Source organism: Pseudopodoces humilis, chromosome 13, assembly GCF_049639895.1.
Source record: "Pseudopodoces humilis isolate 2021_Gansu_Grassland_sample_001 chromosome 13, ASM4963989v1, whole genome shotgun sequence".
NCBI lineage: Eukaryota > Metazoa > Chordata > Aves > Passeriformes > Paridae > Pseudopodoces > Pseudopodoces humilis.
Genome location: NC_142212.1, coordinates 11,443,988 through 11,464,635, shown reverse-complemented (window position 1 = coordinate 11,464,635; position 20,648 = coordinate 11,443,988). Strand labels below are relative to the sequence as shown.

Genomic DNA, 20,648 nt, shown 5'->3' with positions numbered 1-20,648 from the left:
GTTCATATTGTTTGCTTTTGTATATGAAGACTCTTCAAGTCTGCTTTTACTGGTGAGACACTTGCTGTAGCCTTGCAGCTTTCACCCCGCTGCAGAAGAGTGCTGACAATATTTGGTTCCTACGTTACAACAGATACCCCAACCGCCAAAATGGCCTTGAGACCACTCATGAGGACAATTTTTGGCGTGTTTTTGGAGAAGCTTTGGAGGATTTGGAAACATGCGGCCAGTCTGAACTTTTGAGGGAGATCGAGGTAAATCACTTTCTGAATTTGCTGCTGACCTGACGGTTTTGCTCTTTCCATAAATGTTAGACCGTTTCCCCAGATGTTACTTGCCCATAGCATCCCTGAGCTGCTGGTGGTATGAAGTTGGGTTTGGGTTTAATTCCAATCAGGCTTTGTGCTAATGGGTAACTCTGCCTCATTTAGACATCTGCTGGCATGTGCTCTTTCCCTGAGCCCATGTCTTGCCTGCCAGGAACTCCACGCCCTTTTCACGAACCGTCGCTGGCCAATAATCTTCACATGACTGTTGGCAAGCCTTCCCTATCCAGTGGTAATCCCTCTGCTTGGAAAGATATTGTCTGTCCAAAGCACTTGAAGGCCGAGGAGAAGGAGCCCCACAGGTCCCCATTGGGACTGCAGCCTTGGCTTGCCTCAAGTGCCGACAGGCACACGTATCTTGCATTCAGCTGTCACTCTGCCGGAAAATGTTTTAGTGAAATAGGGAATTGGAAGCTTTTCAGCCAGCTTTCCCCATGGAAATATCTGAGAAAGTAATTGCTTCCTGCAGAAATAAAGGTGTTTCCTCTCTTCACAAGCCACTTTCTCTTTTCTTTATCCAAAATGCTTTGGAGGTCATGTTATTGTGTCCGGTTATAGGATGAGGAGCCTGGATTTCTAAGTCATGGGATGCAAATAAAGGGCCCCCTTGAGACTATGAGCAACAGGAAGCAAACCTGCCTGGCAGGATGGGGCCTGTGCTGCTCCCTTCCCTAGTTCTGCTCCCACAGCCTGAGTGAAGGAGGAGAACCCCATAAGACCATCTCTCCCTGTGCCCTCCAGATGCAGAGGACAGGGGAGGACTCTCTGGGTCATGCCCTCCATCATTCCCTGTGGGACTGGTTTTATGTACAGTTGCATATTGCTGAGGCTTCAGAGAAAAAAGGCAACTTCTGACTAATTGAAGGTCGAAGAGGGAAGTCCTGTTTTGCTTTGTATTGTGACAAGGGATTTGCTAATTGTCCTTTCCTCCTTGATCCTTAGCACCTGTAAGTGGAGAAGGAAATTTCAATTAAATTTATTGTGCTGAAGCATGGAATGCTGTTTTTATTATCTTAACTGCTTAAGAAAATGCTGACTTAAAAAAACCCCACAAAACACTCAAAACCCCAAATCCCCAGTCCTCCCAGACTATAACTTTTTCCCTTGATCACTTATTTCCTGGATCTGAATGTATTTAGAAGTGAGTTTAGGCAGCTGTTCCCAATCTTTCTGAACAGCTGTTGAGTGCTTTAGAGAAAGTACCTCTCTAAAATGATGCATAAATATTTCTTTTCTGCTGGTATCTAAATGCAAAAGAAGGGATTTGTTGGACTCTCTTTTGTTTTCCAGGATCTGTGGTACAATTGCTGTTTTATTCTGTTTGGAGCTTTGACAGTTACAGAAATGTTTTTAAACATGTGAAGGAATCTTAGTAAAAGCTGAGCACCTCCAGGGTTTCAGTGTATTAAGCACATTTCTAGAATATTTTGAAAGTTTTGGGGACAGAAGGGAAGTCTCTGATTTTAGCAGGAATCTGTTGGGTTCAACTCTGCTTTTATCAAATTCAAAATACTGCTGATCTATTCCTGCCTCTCCACGTGCTTCACTTTCTGAAGTGTGCTGTAGGATGTGCAGCACTCATTGGGGCCTTTTCTGTATTTCAGCTTTCTTACCCCAACACTCAGCCTCCTGTGATTTTATGACAGTCAGAGATTTGATTTGTTCGTATTTTTTTAAAAAATTTGCCCTTCATAATTTGCTTTTAAATATGAAGAGTTGTGCAAGGTGACCCATGATTGCCTAGAAACAGGTTCACACACAATCAGAATCCTCTTCCAGGCTGTGAGTATGGGACGAAACAGACTTTTCCCAGTAAAGAGTGTGTCTCCACTTTGCTCTGAGGGCAGCCAAGGCAGTAAAAATAATGCAGAGCAAAGAGAGGCTGGAGAAGTCTGAAATTGCCTTTTTTGCTGCTTGCACTAAAGCTTATGGAAAAAACCTTAGGAAATTGCTTATGACTCTGCACGGAGGATTTAAATGCCGTGAAGATGGAGAAGGAGTCCAACGCTTTTGGGTCCTGGTTGGTTGTGGTATCTGCAGCTCGTGGGGGAGGGCAGTGGCATGGTATGCACAGACCTTTCTGTCCTCCCTGTGCTGGGACAGCACAGCACAGCATCCTGGGGGCTGAGGCTACCCGAGGGCAGTGACCAAAGGTACCCTGGCTGGCTGTGCTGTTGTTTGTTAGTCTGCCTTTCAAGTATGTGGTAAGTCAGTGTCCTTCCACGTAGCAGGTATTTGAGTTTTGCCCAAACCTGAGCTGATGAAGTCATGTGTGAAGACCTGAAAAGTGCAAAGCTGAAAGGTTTTCTGCATTTTATCCAATCCTTTTCGAGATAACATGGGTAGTGCTCGCATTTTCCTACTACCACCATAATTCACTTTATTTGCCTTTGTTCTACCTTGGAGCAAAGAGCTGGAGGGTCTTGATTAGAGATTTAATTGGATGATATTTCTCCTGTGCACAGGAGCAATTGCTCTTTGACTTAGCACATTTAGTGTTGAAGAATTTTGCTGTCTGCTCCCTACCTTTTCTTTCATTTCTTCTACCTTTTGACATTTATTGGGACTGCAGACCTTTTGAACTTGAACTTTGAAATTACAGGTTTCATTATACTGTTTAAATGGACTCTATGACCTGGAGCCAGTTGAGGTTCCACAGACTAGATTCTTGACTCCTTTGTTAGCTTTGATCAACATAATCTCATTAGAGAAAAGCATTGCCAAATGGAGTTGAATCTACTTAGGGGCATCTTTTAATGGATGTTATCAAGGATGACCAGGCTTAAATACTACTTAATTTCATATTTTTAACTCAGTTTTGCTCAGTGGCAGTTCCTATTTACTGACAGATAAAATCCTAATTTTTGTGCTGAATTGCCCTCAGTGGAGTCCAAGGCACTGATTCCCCTGGGCCATTGCCAGCACTGTGTGATGCTGGAGGGGAGCTGCAGCCTGCAGAGGTAGGCTGGAGAACCAGGCAGACACCGTTCCTCTGGGAGCTCCCTGAGGAAGCTGATCCTGAGATCAAGATGGTTCATGCACAAGATGAGGCCTGCCTGGCCCTGTTTGTGTAGAAGGGTCTGTGTGAAAATAAGACACAAATGCTTCCTTCTGAGATTAAACTCCCTGTTGGGGTGAGAGTGGAGAGCACAAAATGGCTCAGCCACAGACCTGGAAGCAGGCTCCCAAGGTCTGGGAATGGCTCTTACAGCCAACAGGAGGAGCTTCTTGGTACTTAAATTCAGATTAATGAGAGCAGTGGTGCTGCCGTGTTGTCTGTGGCGCTTTAGTGGCTGAGTGGACCGGCTCTTCCTGCTGCTGACTCTGCAGAGTGACCTTGTGCCCTCGCCCTGCAGGCATCCATCATGACAGGGAGCGTGCACAACCTGGGCCTGGAGGGCAGCAAGCTGCTCCTGGACTCTGTCAACCCCTCGGGAATGAGCCCACTGAGGAAAGCCAACTCCAGCTGCACCGACGGACAGACTGAGGGCAGCAGCTCCCCTGCCAAGAAGAACGAGAGGAACCTGGACATGAAGAAGATCGAGAAGGAGATGCAGGAAATCATGTCCCCGACCCCCCTTGAGTTTCACAAGGTTTGTGTCACCAAGGGAAGGTGTAGCTGTGGCACTGCAGTACCTCAGTGGTTAAAGCTGTAGATCCTTTGCAACCTTGTAAAAAGTCTGTTTTGCTCAGATGGACCCCCAGATATTGGTCCTTGTTAAAGCTGCCCCTCACCAGGGTCTGTAGAAAAGGTTTCTGAAAGGTCAGATTAAGATGAAGGAGACCCTTCAGAAGAGTAATGGTATTTAGCTGCCATCATTCAGCAGGGTTCAAACCTGGGCTTTGCTATTTCTCTTTATATATAAGATTTCCAGGTCCTTGTGTTTTGGAGTTTGTTAATTGGTGCTACAGATAAAAGTGAGAGAGCTCAAAGTATGGCCCCCTGGAGACCCATCAGCTCTTTTCCTGTGGTACGCTCCATTTAGTAGGCCACTTCTCAAATAAAAACTACTTATTTTCCCTCCACTTTAACTTCACTTCGGTGATGGGATACTGGTTTGATTTCAGCACCCAGCTGAATGTAGCCAGTTTAACCATTGTGCAAGGCAATGGTAATTAGGAAAAGTAATTAACTGTAGAAGCTGCTGATGTAGAATGCAAGCAGGGAAGGGAGCTGGAGAGGTTTCAAATATTTGATTGCCTTTTTCTTTCCTAATGTGACTTCAGAACGAAACCTGCAGTTATGCTAGCTGGAAAAATCAACTTTTTCATGTTTGATCTGTGTTTGCCCTTCAGGGCATGGCAAATGTGTCTTTAAATAAAACTCCTTGGTACCTGAAGGAGGAGAGCTTGTAATTAGGCATGTTATAGGGTGACTCTTCATTCTGCTGGAGCATCTGGTGTTGGCTGTGTTTGGAAATAAGGTTGAGGGCAGGTGGGATGCTCCTGTGCGTCATCCTGAGCATTTTCCTTCCCCAGGACCGCAGATCCATGAGGCTCATCCAGCCAGGAGAAGAGTCATGGAGTGTGATCCATGGTAGAGATGCTCCCAGCTCATGGGAGGCAAGGGGAGTGTTGGGGAATCAGTTGTCCCTGGTTCCCGGTGTTATCCCATGGCAAGACACACTTCAGCAGTGCTCTCCTCCTTTAGACAAGGCCAAAGCATGATGTGCCCAAGGGAAGGTTGATGAGGTTGCTAATTTCTTGTCCTCAGAGCGTCAGCGCTTACTGATACGAATTTTCTGAAAAAAACTTGTGAATAATATGGAAAATTTTAGATGTTCCTGCTGAGTAATGTATTAAAAATGAGCTGTCTTCACATTTGACTCACTACATTTAAAATTCCCAGTAAAACATGTTGATTTTCCGTGTGCTGTTCTGGCACACACAGAGGACACACAGCATAACCTGGCCCAGTGAAGGCGATGCTCCATTAAAAACACTTGTTTGCTGCTCTTTGGGTGAAACATGAGTGCTGTCTGTATTACACTGCTTGTGTTTCCTTCCACATCCAAGGCTGAGGGACTGTCATGGGGTTGAAAGCTATTCTCCTGTGATGATGGTGTCAGGTAAATAAGGCTCAGTCTGTGTTACCTGCCCAGGCTAAGAAAAACCTGCCCAGGAGACCTGTAGATCTGCACAAATTACTCATGCTGTTCCCATCCTGGCAACTTTGTACATCCCCTCCTTACTCTGCTGCACTGAAACCTGCTTCTTCTCTTTCTGCCTCTCCAGATGACACTCCACAAAGACCCAGAGAGCGAAGACTTTGGATTCAGTTTGTCGGATGGCCTGTTAGAAAAAGGTGTCTATGTAAATATGGTCCGTCCGGATGGGCCAGCAGATCAGTGTGGCCTCAAGCCATATGACAGAGTGCTTCAGGTAATAAATGCAAAATGCAGTTCTGGAGGCTGGGACGGAGTGAATGAGTGGCTGAGAGGAAGAGAGAAGTGAGACCCATCCATGGCAGCACTAACTTTAATGAAAGGTAATAGTTAGCCAACTAGGTGAGCTCTTAGCCACCAACACTCAATGGGACCTGTGTTTTATAATAAGAAGTCACTAGGTAGTACCTCCAGGTGGTACCCCAGGTGGTACTCCTAGGTTACACTGGTCCAGGGCACAGCCTGTTCTGGCACTGGCCTTTTTGAGCTTGGACAGCTCAAAACAAGCAAAAAGCTATGTTGCTTCCTTTCCTCACCCTCAGTCCTATTCCTGGTATTTGGATGAACCAGACTGTATTGACCAATATGTGTTCCTGTGAAGCCCCTTGTGGAATTAAGTGATGTTCATGAAGTTCTGTGCATGCCTTTGACAACTAGAAGAGTTTTCTAGGAAACACATCCTTCAAGCAAGGTATTTTTTATGGATATTTTTCTTTGAAAAATGCTTCATCTGAAATAGCTGATGCAGAAACAGAATAAAAACTCTGGTCAAAAGCACAGTCTGTAATAAATGTGCCCTGAGCATATTGGACAGAAAGGGACAGAAAAAGCCTGGTGAGTTTTGGAGGTTGGAGAGAAGCTCTGTGTGGATGAAAACCAACTATTTTAGCTTTGGGGCAACTCAAACAGCAACTGAAGGAAGTGCAACCTCTGTGGAAAAATTGCCACCATTTGGAAATGCAGATATTGTGACCATATTTGGAAACACTCAGATGTTTAGTTTTACTAATTTCTAGGCGGGGGTTCTTAGCAGTCGGATTGGAGCCAATACTTTATGTACATCAGGTAACTGGAGGACTGGCAGCACTGTGGGGAACCTTGTTTAAGCTTGTTATGGTCTCTAGCCAGCTGGCTGCTATACAATTATTCCTTCTCAGCTTCAAATAAAAGATGGTGCAAGAATGAACAAGAAGCTAATTAGGCTCTGGGCTGCCTTTCTGTACAATGTTGGACGTGTTGCTTTTTTGCGAGTGCCAAGTGCTCTGGGAGGTGTGCCCAAAATCCTAAACAGAGCAGCATGGAGACTTTGGACACCCTTTTTCCACACGTTGTGCCGCACAGCTCACACCTGCGGGCACACAAGGCTGCCACTGCGTTTACGAGTGGAGCTGGGAACGAGGGATTGCAGACGTGCCATAGGTGACTCCCCTCAAGAAGTGCAGAGATGAATTGCTGAGGATGCTGCAGAGTGCTGCTGATTGTGGGCACAAAGATGTGCCCGAAAGCCAGTGAAACACCTCATCCCTGCTGTCACAGACCCTCCGCCTCTTGGCTGCACGGATTAACTGGAGCATGGCATTGCACTCGTGGCACTTCTGCACTGGAGCTGCCTGGCTGGCACAGAGCAGGGGCAGAGCCAGCTTGTGGTTTATCTCTCCTTGTCCATGAGTGGGCTACAAATTGTCCCTCTGCTGTAAGGGGCAGTACTGGGGTCTCTGTGCGGACACTGGCTAGGGTGGGGGGACACTGCTGCTTTCATGGACCCAGCACTGTGGGCATGCATTAACTCTGGGAAAGGGGCTTGGGATGGAAGGGTTGTATGGAGCCAAATACTCAGCCCTTACCCAAAAAAGGAAGCAAAACCTGGCCTCAGGGGTTATGTTCACTCCAAAGGCGTATGGGAAATTGCTTTTCCCCTTCCCCACTTCCCATCCCTGTGCTATTTGCCAGCCTGCTCTGTCCCAGGGCTGTCATGGCACCAAGCCCAGGTGTTCTGGTAGCTGTAGGCAAGAGAGCTGGGGTGGTTTCTCCAGATGACCCAGCCTAGAAATGCGCTTGAAGGCCTGCAAGAGCCAGCAGTAATTGCTTTCACTGTTGAATCCTACAGAGAGAATTTGCAGCTGCCTTCTGAGCCCACATGAAATGCATCCAGACTCCTGTGAAATGAAGGGTATAAATGGGGAGAGGGGAAGCAGAAACTGTTTGGTACATTCTGGGTTTACCTCTGGCTGAGCTGGAAAATGATTGCCAGAAGCCTTTATTTGTTTTCTATGTGCTGAATACTTGGCACCACTAATATAAGGCCAGTAAAAGCCATTATGGCAAAAAAATAATGGAAAATGGCAACACTTTTTTCTACAGGCTTGAACAGGAGAACTGGTTTTGAGCCCTGCAGTGTTTAATACTTGTAATACTGCTCCAGGCACCGGGGGTGAGGGTTCATGCCTTGTCCAGACTTTTTTCCCCGCTTCCTCTATCAGTTACTGCATCATTCCTCAGCTAAGCATGGATGCTCATTCTTGAGCATGAATGCACAATGGGGAAGAGCAAAGGGTTGCTTCACTCTTCTCCATTGTGAACTTGGAATCAGGGACCCCCAAGAGTTGTGTCTTTTTTCCAGCTGGGGTTTAGCACTAATCTTGCATTTGCTGACTAACAAACATGGTCTTTCTGTTGTTCCTCCCCATGGCATGTCCTAAATCCATCCCGGCAGGTAAACCACATCCGAACGAGAGACTTTGACTGCTGTCTGGCCGTTCCCTTGATTTCAGAGGCTGGAGATAAGCTGGACCTGGTGATTAGCCGGAACCCCTTGGCACTGGCTGCCAACGCTCCCTCCGAGGGGAACAGAGAGCTCCTGGCGCAGGTGCCCCGCAGCGCCGAGGTCAAGGCGAGTGTCCAAACGCTCTGAGCAGCAGGAGCAGAGCAGATTATGTCTCTGCTGAGCTCTTGTATTTGGGGTGTTTTTCCTGTTTTTTTGCACTGGTATTTGTAAATGCTCTGTGTTCCATAACCTGCAAGTGGGGAGGTGGGTCTTCAGTGAGCCTGTAGACCGCCAAATATTGCTGGAAAGGTCGGAGCTGGGTGTGTGTCTGGGGCTGTGGCAGTGATGGCAGTGGGACAAACTGCCAGAGGGGGGAAGGAGCATCCACAGCCATCCCCCAGGGGCACAGGGCATCCCCCTGTGCTCCTGGCATCGAGTGTGCAGGGTCCTGCCTCTGGCATCCTCCTCACCCTGAAAGGCCTTGGCCATCCTACAAACACACATGGTGCTATTATGTTGTTTGCTCAGTTAATCACATACAGCAGGACTGAAATGCCTTTCCTTTTTCTGTTGTGCCCAGCTCCATCCTTTCAACACTCCTGGTAAATCAATTCCTGCAGCCCCTTGCACTCCCAGTGCAGGGCTGTGGAGAGAGCCAGTTAAAAGACATTTTAAAATGTGCTTGAGAGTGGCTAAATGCAATTCTTGTGCAAAAACTGGTATTTGCAGCTGTCTCCTGCCAGCCCTGTCCACACTCCCTGCTAGGTCTGGTTCACCCCGTAGTGGGATTAGGCACCTTGTGTGGCTGATTCCCATGAGCAGTGTTGTAACCTGTGCTCAGTAGTGACTACAGAGTAGAGGCCATATCCAAGGCTAAAGGCCTTGAGTACCTGCCTGAATCCCCCTTGTTTGTCTGAGCTTTGTGGAGATGTCTTGCTTGTAAACCTGGCCCGTGCCTGGAAGTAAATAGTGGGATAGCGAAATGCCCCGGGCTGCCCCGATGTTTTGGATCGATGAAACCTTGCTGTCTCCCCTGAGGCAGAGGCATGACAAGCCCTTGGCTGGGTGAGGGTTGTGTCCTGTGTCCCTGTGGGCTGGGTGGTGTGTGCCCCTTTGCCTCTTGTAGCTCTGCAGCTGCTCCGCTCCTGCCCGAGAGCCCCCGGCCCCATGAGGCAGAGGGGCTGTGCTGTTGGCATTGCTTGCCCTGTTTCCCAAATTAGCACTTTATGATGATGTCGGTGTCCTGGTGGCAGCGTGGCTTCGCTTTCCCTGGGAAGGCCTGGGCCATGGAGTCAAAGAGCTCACTTAGTCAGATGTGGCAGCTCCAGAGCCCACTGCCCTGTTCTCTGCTTGCCCTTCCCGTTCCTCCATCCCCACCTGCACGCCCGTGGTGTGTGGAGGGAGTTGGGTGGGTGTACGGCACGCGTGTGTCGCTTTGCTGAGCTTTGTCCCCACCCTGTGTGTCCCCAGCACCCCCTGTGACAGCACAATGTACCCGGCTGTTTCTTCCAGGCACAGCCCCATCCAGCTCTTTGTCCTTGTAGCCATTTTCTCTTTGCTTATGCAATATCCCATACCATTGCTGCCACTAGATAACGTGCCATAATTGATACTGTGGAGCATTGACAGTGCAGCCGAAAGTGTTTTTATATGCAATATTCTGAGCAGTGGAAGCTCACTGGGGCTTCTCATAGGTTTTTAATGAAGACTTTTATTAAAGGCTTTAAAAAAAAAACAAAAAAAAAAAAGGAGGAAGAAAAACTTGGAACTTGGTCCTTGTATCCCTTCCTATGCATTTTGAATGATATGAAGATGAAATGCATTACTTAAATGTGTATTTTTATCCATATATTAGAGTGTATTCCTTGTAAAGTATTTTTATATGCTAATTTTCTTATGTATCTATGAAAGCACAATATTTAAAAGTACAGCATTTCAAAGAATATTTTAGTCCTGTTTTGGACCTATTTGTAAATCTCTGTATTTAAATGGGATTGGAATGACTTTGACTTTTTTTTTAAATTAAATAAAAGCAAATGAAATGCGTTTTTTTTTGGTTTGTGTTGCTTTCTGCTGGAGGATGATAGTGTGGCAATGCTTTGCTTCCAGGAGCATTTTAACTTGCCAGGGGGCCCTGTTTCTAAGACACCTTGGAGGACAAGGGGGAGGCCACACAGAGGGTTTTGCTGGGAGGCCACTCTTTGTTGGGCCTCCAGTGTAGGGCTGGGGTTGTCCCTTGCCACCCCCCATAAGCAGCAGAACTTGGGTTGCTCCCCTCCCTGTGCCCATGGAGGCAATTTTGCTGTAGCTGTTAACAGGAAGAGCTGGAGATGCTCATGCATGTGGTTCCAGCACTGCTTGCAGCTTTTCCACATTGGGAATCTTGGCTGGAAGCTGGGCTGCTCCATGACAAAACACTGATGCAGCAAAGTGCGTGGCAGCCGTGACGTGGCAGCATTTGCAAAGCTGCAGTTAATCCCTGGGGATGGGTTAGAAAACTCCTGGAGAATGATGTGCTGGCAGGAGATGTCCCATCTGGTGCTCAGAACCCTACAGCTCCAGCAGGGTGCCTTGGGGATCTGCACTGTGGTAGCCAAATTACCCCATCTCTGAAAGCAGACATCCCAAGAAATGACTGCTGTGAACCCAGAGCACAATTCTTGTGTCTGTGCAACGAGGATTTCTCCCCTGTGCTCCCAGTGTGGGCAGCACAGCCTGGAATGTTCCCTGGATAAGGCCATAGGGCAAGCTGGGTTTTGCAACCCTTCATGGCCAAGTGGGTAATGCAGGAATTTTCAGAGACTGAGCAGGGTATAGGAATGCTCCTGGTTTGAGTGGGGAATCACTGCCACAAAAACAACCCTTATCTTCCATCTCTGGCTGCCCTCCTGGGGCGAAGACTTCAGAGCAGGGCCCTGCAGCGAGGCCAAGGGAGGCACTGGGGCTGCAGGAGGCTGAAGGAGCGCCCATGGGCTGTGAGCCTCGGGGTGTGTGTGCCCAGGGCTGCCCTGTGTGTCCCAGGTAAGAGGTTAGGACAGAGCTGCTCCCCGGGTGAGCCTCAGCACGTCCCCCTGCTGATACCATTCTCATCCCTGATGATGCTCTGATGGGAGCTGCTGCAGCCCTGAGCAGGTGATGGCTACCAGGGCAGGTAGTTGAAAACCTTCAGCTGCAGCTTGTGGCACTTAGTGGCTTTTTAAATTTCCTGTTTATTTATTTTAACTTGAGACACACTGCAGTTGCTGTCTGGGCTTTTATGAGGCTGCTTAGCCCAGGCATTGCAGGCTGTGCTGATGAGAGGAGAAAACCCTGACAAAGTCCTTAATCACACCCAGCAGAAAAACCAACCAAGCCAAAAACCTCAACTAAAGACAGCTGTGGGACTGGTCCTGGGCATGGGGTGCTGGAGGCTCAGCAGTGATATTCAAATGTTTTATTTTCACAAGCAGTAGCCACTTATGTGCTGTTTATTTCTTTCCCTACCTCAAATCAGGACTTCAGGAATGGACACTCTGGTTTAACTCCATCTGTTTGACTGAAGAGGACATCAGCAAGATTAAATAACTGGTTCCCATACACCAGAGAAATAAATGCTGGGGTGGGGTTTTTGCTTTCTTTTTCTTCCTTTTGGGCTTTTCTGACATATTTGGACTCTCACAGTAGTGGGCATGCATGGGCTGGGCACTAACTGGTGAGAAATGGCTTTCTTTTGCATCACTTGGGTTTTTTTATTTTGTTTTTTACCTCTTTGATATGTTTTGTTGTTTTTTTTTTCCCCTCACCCCACTTGTTTTGCTACTTGTTAACTTGTATCCCATGAATTTTTGCACTTCTACCCTTCTGATTCTCTCCCCATCCCACGAATGAGGGGGTGAGTGAGAGGCTGTGTGTGGGGCTGTGCTGCCAACCAGGGTGAAACCATGGCAGATACGAATTTAGATAGTGATTACACACATATATATATATATATATCGTATTTTATAAGGGCAAAAAACGCCTACACCAACAACCCCAAAATAAGTAATAGATTTAAAGGAAAAACTGAGCTACTCAAAGACCAAAACAAACCCATCCAAGAGCATAGCTGGTTTACAAAGGAAAGTTTTATTTTCAGTTATAAGGTGATTACAAACTCATCTAAAAAAGCAAAGATGACTTAAAAATATCCATATACATTTTATTTATCTAAAAAGCAAAACAGAAACTGCAAAATACAAACATTTACCATATACACAAAGGCTAGGGGGTTTTAGGATTAAATTACACTCCAGGATTTTTTTCAAATACAAATATTCCGTTTTGGAACACACAAAAAATGTTTTAAAATGTTTTAAAAATATTTTTAAGGTTTTTTTTCTTTAAAAAAGTTCAGATGACATTTTAAAGGAGGCTGTCATCGCCCTTGCCTCCTTGCTGCATGTGCTACTCATTATCACATTACTGTAGTCACAGTTGCTAGGAATTTAAATAATTAAAAAAACACCGCTGTTTTTTAGCCAAATACATCAAACAAGATGGACCACCTCTTACAATGTGAAGTCCCTGGCAACATTATCAGGTAACAATCACAACATTACACTGGAGAAAAGAATAACATCCTATTGAACAATGAGCACTTCAGAACAGTACTGGGATGCTGTGATGCTGAGAGACCAGCGCTGGCTTCCAGGACAGGAGCAGGCCATGAACTAACTCAGCTTGCCCCCTCAGGTTTTTTGTGTTTTTTTTATCAGCCTCTCAACATAATTTTGCCACTGTTTGGTTTTTATTTTTTTAATTTTTTTTTTCTTTATATATTGAAAAAAAACTTCAACTCTTTCTAACATCTCAGCTGCAGAAGCAGGTACATTGAGGAACAGTGTATCGTGCTCACTGTGCTACAGGGCTGAAGCCTTCCCCCACAAATGCACACACACAGAGCACGTGCACAGCTCCTTAGCATCATTGAGGTTTATTTTTTTCTTTCTTTTTAATAGCTTTATTTTTCCCAGTATTTCTTCTGATTTCTCAAGCCAGGCCAGGTGTTCCCTGTGCTGCAAATGTGAAAGTGAGCAGCACCATCCTGCTGTACACTGCAGAGCCACAGGGAACAAGCCTCCCAAACTTGCCCCTTTAAAATTATCTTCAATTTACTTTACTCCTAAAGCTTGTGGTAATTAAATTCTGACACTTTTACTGATTATTTCAAATGAGGACACAGCAGCAATACAAAAAGGCTGTGTCTGCCATTTAATTGGCCAGCATTACCAGCAGGGTCAGGCTCTTTTCCAGGCACAAACCCTGTCACCAAAGTTTTCCATCTTTGATGGGGATGGGTGGGTGATTTGTTTTCTTAAAATTTTCAACCTGCAAAATTTTGAGCTTGTCCCTCTTTTTGGTGAAATGGTGTCTTAAGCTATTTCTGCTCTTGTTTTAGGACATGGGTAAATTGAAATCACCAATTCCCAGTGACAACTGAAAAAAAAACCACACAAAGAATGTGACTTTTTCTGTTTATTTTTTTAATAGAAACAAATAAATTGGGATTTTTTTTTCCCAGGGAAGCATTGTCCATGTACACTTTTTTTTTGGGTTGGCAGAAAAGAGCCGCAATCTGGTGGAGGGTGTGGGGCTGGATCTGGCAGTTTTCCAGTGGGTGCTGGTGCTAGTTATATTCAAGTATCTCTTGAACAATCTCTCCCATAGACTCAAATTGACTGCTAACACCATAAGAAAAATTCTGTGACCAAAATATGGAGCTCAGGGCACCTCTTTTGCACTAGTTCAAGGGTTTCTTAAATGTCAAGTGTCACCAAATCAATTAGATTCTTTGTTTCTAAGCTTATCTTTGATTATAAGAAACAAAACAAGCTACCAGGGTCTGACGGTTCCTGACCTTTGCTCATGCAAATATACAAATACACAACGACACATCAATCCTAACCACAAGGCTTTGGATGTTGATTTCGGAGAAAACAAGTCCAGGGCAGCTGCCTGAACCCACACCACACCCAACCTCCCATGCCAGGAGCCATGTGGTGCCTACAAGGAGAGCTTACAAACTGAACCTTAAGGCTTCTTTGGAGGGGCCATGGTCCAGGATTTCGTTATTACTTTCCCTCTTCCACCACCCCCATTTAGGAAAGACCATTTGGACACCCTGGCAGGTTGGCTCTTTGTAGGCAAGTGGTGCCTAAACCTCCTCAATCCTCATCCTGAACAGCTTGGCAAGATTTACACACATGATTTGCAGCCTAGGAATAAAAGCAATGTCCCCACTGTGTGCGTGCATATGAGGGTGGAAGATTTCATCTACTAGTCTACTTAAACACAGATTTATTTTTTATTCTTTTTACTGAAAGTGAGCAACTTCCATTGAATCTCCTTGGAAATGATGTCAGGGTCATCTTTCTTCCAAGTGTACTTGAGCTGCTTAACTAACTTGTCCACTGCATTCAATGCACAGCTTATTTAACATTTTATATACATTATACCTCCATGAATGATCCTGCAGGGACTGCAAGACATGGAAGCTAATAATCAGTTATTCAAAAGTGTTCAAATCCTTCTCCCACAGCTGGAAGTCTGCCAGTGATGCAACAAGTGGGAGCTTTGAACCCAAGTGCGACAAGCACAACCTCAACAAAACTGAAAGTCTCCGTAGCAAATAAAAACAGACCAGGAGGAGACTTGGAAAAGATCTATTGAATGGAGATGTCCATGTGTCTTCAGATCTACTTGAATTATCTAACACTGAGACAAAGAAGAGGAACCAGGAGCATCTGCATTTGGGAAAGGAGGATGAAGACAGGATTGGAAAGAGCTGCAGGAAGCGCTGTCCTGGTGGTGACAATAAAAGCTCTGCTGCTGTTGTTGGGGTTTTTGGTGTTACAGCAACTGTAAGGCTGCACTATATTTTTTTCCCCCTACTTTTTCTCATATCCTCCTCTCCCCAAGAACAGCCGTGAATATCAGTTTTGGTGAGCTGTTTCAGCAGATCATACCTAACTCCCCTCCACCCCTAATTCCAGGAGCCATGCTGCTGCTGTGGGGTGGCCACCAGTACTGTTCCAGACAGCAAATACAGCTGCCAGGCTTTGTGTTTTCATTTACAACACAAGAACAAATCCATTGTGGACCTACTATCTCAAACTTGAAAGAGGACTTTTCTAAGTGTGTGGATCTGTTTGGACCAGATGAAAAGGAAAGCTATAGATGAGAAGGAAAAATAGAATAAGAACAACAACAACAATAAAAAACCAGTTCTATTTATGAAATCATACTGTTTAAACACTGAGATACAGACTACTGGTAAAGTCCCTTAAAATAGATGCTCATTCAGAGAGATCATCACTAGTGACAGGTGAACTCAAAAGGTTTGGAAAATTGAGAAAAATAAGAAACAGGTCAGAAAAATCTCATGGGGAAATGCTCCCCTTTATCTTTCTACTATCTCTTGATTTCAGTTCAGCTGGAAATAAATACTGCTGAAACTGCTGTTTTCAAGCCCAGGAAACCCCATGAATACAAAGGTACATGAAAATGAAAAGGTGTGCGTTTTATCTTGGTTTATGCTGGTTTAAATCTCAGGGATCTGGTTCTAAAGATCTCATGCCAAAACTGCACTGTTTTCCCCAGATCCAAACCAGTTCATCTATAACTAGTCATGATGCTTTAACACAGAGTTCCTCTTTTACACAAAACAGGTAAAATAGGTCATAAGAGTTTAAACAAGTAAATATAGGAAAAAAATCAGTTGTCTTTGCAGTCAAAATAGGTAGAAAACACAAACTTCTTTTTAAAAATTATTTTTTAATAAATTTGGCAGAGGATCATGTTCAAATGCAAATTTATCACCAAGAAAAGTTTAGAAATCTGATAAAATTGTTAGGTAAAAACCCCAAACTGTAAAAATGCAAATGTGCTCACTGGAACTCAAACCCCAGATAAAACAAGAAGAATTTGGTACAATTTTTTTTTTTTTTTTTTTTTTTTTTTTGTCAGGGTGAGGGAGGAGGGGTGAGTGGAACTGTTTTCCAGAAACAATGATTTCTTGGCTCTTGGCGAGTCCCAGCCCTCCCTTGCAGTTGTGCTGAAGAGCACAGCAGGGCCCGGGAAGCTGGCACAGAGAATCTTCAATGAGGTTGTTGCATATGTGCAAGACCTTTTCACTTGAAACATGGAAGCAACTGATTTGAATGGCACAGTTTGTATTGAAATGGGGCTGGGTTCTATTCTCTGGTAGTTTTATTTTGAAAGGTGTAGCATTATCCCTCTGGTTCTTCTCACTAAGACACTCTCCACAACATGGGAGATGCCTAAACACCCAGCTGACTTGCTGGAGACATCTTTGATGTAGTCAAACCATTTTTTCCCCTAAATAAAGTTTGTCTTAGCTCCATAGCACAAAAGTCACTAAAATCTCAAACAATTGTATGACAATGTATGTATATATAAAAAAAAAGAAATAAATGAAGCATCAGTGTTTCATCTGCACTCACAAAACCCATTAATTTAGACTCCCCCCCAACTTTCTACTTTCTCTTTACCTGTGTCTGTTTACTGCAGACACTGATTGTAACTAAAAAATGAGAGTCCAAGCTGAAGCCCACTAAGAGAGTTATCTTTGGTTACATTTCCTTGCCTTTGATTGGTAAAAATATAAAATTGCTGTATGCACGTTTCTTCATTTTGGGCACATTTGATGACACCCACTGGCTCTCAGAATTCCTCCTGAACTGACCTTGGATGGTTTCTGCCACTGGCCCAGCAGGTGTCATTTAGATGTTTGCCATCTCCAGCTGTGCAAAAGTTTCCTTGAGAACTCTCATAATACAGCAACCAGAAAAAAGAAAACACAATTCTACCATGGCTGGTTTTGTTGCTGCAACTCATCTTTCTGTTGCAAAAGCATCCAGAAATTCAAACTAGAAAGATTTGGAAGTTACAGATGCAGCGATATTTTTTCTTTAATAATTAATAATTATTTTGGTCCATCTCTTGGTTTTAAGTCTCCCCATTTCTGTTACAGGGAAACAAGTTAAGAAATGTTTGTGCTGCTGTGGCCAGGTAGCACACAGGGCAAGAAAAAATGAAATAAAGCTACTGTGTAGGAATGTTAAGAACTGTTTATGTTCCTGTTTAAATAAATGACAAACTCTGCCCTGACAGACTAAGCTGACAGCAGAATAAGCAGATACAAACTCCGCTTTTATCAAGCATTTCTTCTAAATACCTTTGGATAGACTACCTGTGGTATCATAAAAAAAAAAAAACTCTCTCCCTCTAATACAATGCCCACAAGACAAGGCTGAGTTTTGCCAGAGAACCTGTTCCCAGCACAACCTGCTCAAGTTAAAAAAAAAAAAAAAAAAAAAAAAAATTGAAGACAGAAAAAGGCTTTTGTCCATGTTTTGGACAGTTTTCAGGGATCCAGTTTCCCACAGAAACATTCACCTGCACTACATGAACTGGAATCCCCATTCCTATACTCCTTGTAGTCATTTCACTTCCCAGTCTCACCTGGAATGGTATCCAATTCCTTCTGACCAACACAAAATATTTCAGTGTTACATGTTCCCTTTGCTTTAATTTAAATTCTAAACAGTCCTGTTTCTTCAGCAGATAAGATTCATAAATATGTCTGCCACCCTCCAGCCCCCCTAAAGATAAAATAAAATAGAATAAAATAAAATCATGGTTTAGTCCAATGATGAGCAAGGAGACTGGGGGCTCTAGGTCCACTACTGCTATTTAGTAATACAGGACAAGGGACTCAATCCTTTTGTCTGTTCCTCCAACAGCAATGACCTTCCTCCCCCAAATAAATAAATAAAGCAAATACTGGTTCCCAAACTTAGAAAAGCATTTTTGAGATACGTGGATGAAAAGCACCTGTTTGCTGTGTGATATTATTATCATCATTACTATTATTATTAACAACGTGTTCTTTATCAATACCAGTTATACCAGGTGAGTGGTTTTGTTCTTCTTGTCAGGGATGACCCAGTTTGTGTTCACCTCTGGATGGTCAAAGTCCAAAAGCAATTCCTTTATTTTCCTTCCCAAACCAAAGTCCAAATGAGGAGCGAATACCTAAAGCACCCAGAGAGCAAGTGCTGCTTTTCCCCTCTTGGCTGCTCTGTGCTCATCCCTGCTGCCCTGGGGACAGGTTGTCCTCCCGGTTTGCAGAATTCAAGTTTACACCAGGACCACCACACCAAAATATGGATTGCTGGAAAACTCAGGAGCAGGAACTCAACCTCCCTGCTCACACACAGACAGCAGGCATTTCACTTAAGTAAAAAAAAAAAAAAGACCCCAAACCTCAAAAAATTTATAAACAACAGAAAAAGACTGAACCATGTCAAATCTTGCAAATAACTTTCTCAAGTTCTCCTCAGCTGGTGTGACAGGGTCCCAGTACTGTCCTTGGGAGGGACAGCCATAAGACTGTTCACACCCAGCTCTCTGCATCCCTTGCAAACTCCCCACTCCAGCTGTTTGGCTATATCCTTATCCAGGGATTGCACTAAACAGAACTGTACTCACGCCCTAAAGTGACCCTGATGCCTGTTTACCACAGTTGAACCAGAGGGTGAAAATACTACACCTTTGAAAATTCTCTTGAAACAGCATTTTTTAAAAAAATGTATCTCTCAACAGAGCTCCTTTTGTGTGTTCTGTAGGTTACCCTGCTCCCAACCATACCAGCACCTAAAATTGCTTTCTGAGACTTGAATGTATTGCTGGCAAGACAATCAATTCAAGTGGTAAGGTGTATAATATTTAGAGATAAAGATATATATATTTAAAAAAACCCAATAATAGTAAATTCTTGTAATATGTCTAGTCTGATATGAAAGCTCTCCCTCTACAGAGAGACGTCTGCTGTGATTACCTTACAAAATATTAAAAAAAAAACACACACACAAAAAATAACTTTCTCTGTGAGAAATAAAAATAAATCCTAGTGCAAATATAAAGCTCTGTAAACCTGGTCCTATGAGAATCTATGGTTAGTAAACGGCAGTTAAAGCAGGTTTATCCTCTCACAGAGAGAGCTCACATCATGGTTTCCACAATGATATGAGTTGGCTTGATCAATCCGCCATTCGAAGTTCCATTGGGGCAGAAGGGGGTGCCACTCTCCGTTTCTTTGGACCACCGATTCACTTCCTTGGGGGCAGCCACTGCCTTTATCCTCTGGAAGAGAGAAGGAAAGCAGAGGTGAGATGACCAGAGGGCCTCCGTGTCTCCACATGCAGGACGTGGCATTCCAAGGACAGGGATGGCGGCTGTCGGAGATGTGTGCCCATGGCTCTGTAAGGATGTGGGGATCTTGGAGCCTTCAGCTCCTGCTCAGCTGCAGAGCCTGATTTGAGGCAGGGAAGTCAGACAGGAGGGAAGTCCCAGCTTTAGCCAGCATCCTGCACGCTGGGCTTTCAATGCTGCAAATGATGTGCGTCCTCCTTCCTCATTTAGAAGCAGCTCTGCCTCTCAGCCCAGCCTGTGCTGCCAAGTGGCAACTTCTGTCCTACATCTCAGTTCACAAAGGAAGAACTGAATGGCATCTGACCAGTGTTTACTCTCTTTCCTTTCCTAACATGGTCTTTGAGCAGTGTTTTGGCTACTTTTAGACTTGTCTCTCATGGTGACAATGTAGGCAGGAAAATTAACACTTATGCCCTGGCCACAGCTGAAAAAGGCCATTAACACTTGGACGAAAAAAAATGCAAGTGTTTGTGCTCTGGGAAATGTTTGGGTTTGGTATTTTTTTAAATTCTATTCTCTTTTTTCCTAACCCAAAGTGTCCCACTTTCTTCTCCAAGAACACCCTGAGCTGCATTTAAGATCAACTTGTTAGGCAAAAACAAAACTAATCTGAAAACTTTGAAGAGAATTGCTGTTTCCTGCTTGCACAGCCTCTAAAAGCTTTCCACCGCAAGGAAAAAAACAAACTGGAGGAGCCCAGACTGAACTGCAAAGGACAAGACATTTCCTGCAAATCCAAACCTGAAGGAATCTGCACTGTCAAGTCTAAATCAGACCCAAAGTTTTTCAAATACCAGGGCAATCTGGATCCAGTGTTTCAATTTGAAATAAAATAAACACAAATTTAAAAAGCTAAAAAGTGAAGCCCTCTGTTGAGAGGGTTTGTCTTTTATTTAGTCCCCCACAGTGAAGGCCATGCCACACAATCCACAGGTGTATCTGAATTTCCTTGACATTCAATGAGTTTTCACACAACTGGGTTTGACCCAGGTCTCTCTCTTTTTATCTTTCTTTCCCAGCAGTTTTCAGGATGGTGCTTTCTGTGTCCCTGGGGGCTGGAGAACAGAAACCTGAGACTCAGAAACACTTCAGTCCTTAAATGTTTGTCTGCACGTGGAGGTAATGATTTGCCAAGCTGGA

General features: G+C 44.5%; 2 protein-coding genes across 15 annotated transcripts in view; one reads left to right on the top strand and one right to left on the bottom strand.

The window, feature by feature from the left end:
- Positions 1–10,180, top strand: part of GRIP2 (glutamate receptor interacting protein 2) — a 250,895-nt gene extending 240,715 nt beyond the window's left edge. For 2 of the 3 annotated variants that reach the window (XM_088061807.1, XM_088061808.1), the window contains exons 21-24: positions 134–254; positions 3,683–3,919; positions 5,562–5,708; positions 8,205–10,180. In XM_088061807.1, coding sequence (XP_087917933.1) covers positions 134–254; positions 3,683–3,919; positions 5,562–5,708; positions 8,205–8,402 — 703 coding nt within the window. In that variant the 3' untranslated portion in view covers positions 8,403–10,180. Of the gene's footprint in view, positions 1–133; positions 255–3,682; positions 3,920–5,561; positions 5,815–8,204 lie in introns of all 3 variants that reach the window. The other variant, XM_088061809.1, reaches the window with a different exon arrangement.
- A 2,160-nt stretch (positions 10,181–12,340) lies between these two features.
- SLC6A6 (solute carrier family 6 member 6) overlaps positions 12,341–20,648 on the bottom strand; it is a 57,389-nt gene continuing 49,081 nt past the window's right edge. For all 12 annotated transcript variants that reach the window (XM_005522056.3, XM_014251564.2, XM_014251567.2 and 9 more), the window contains one exon: positions 12,341–19,439. In XM_005522056.3, the coding sequence (XP_005522113.1) occupies positions 19,299–19,439 (141 nt within the window). In that variant the 3' untranslated portion in view covers positions 12,341–19,298. The remainder of the gene's footprint in view (positions 19,440–20,648) is intronic.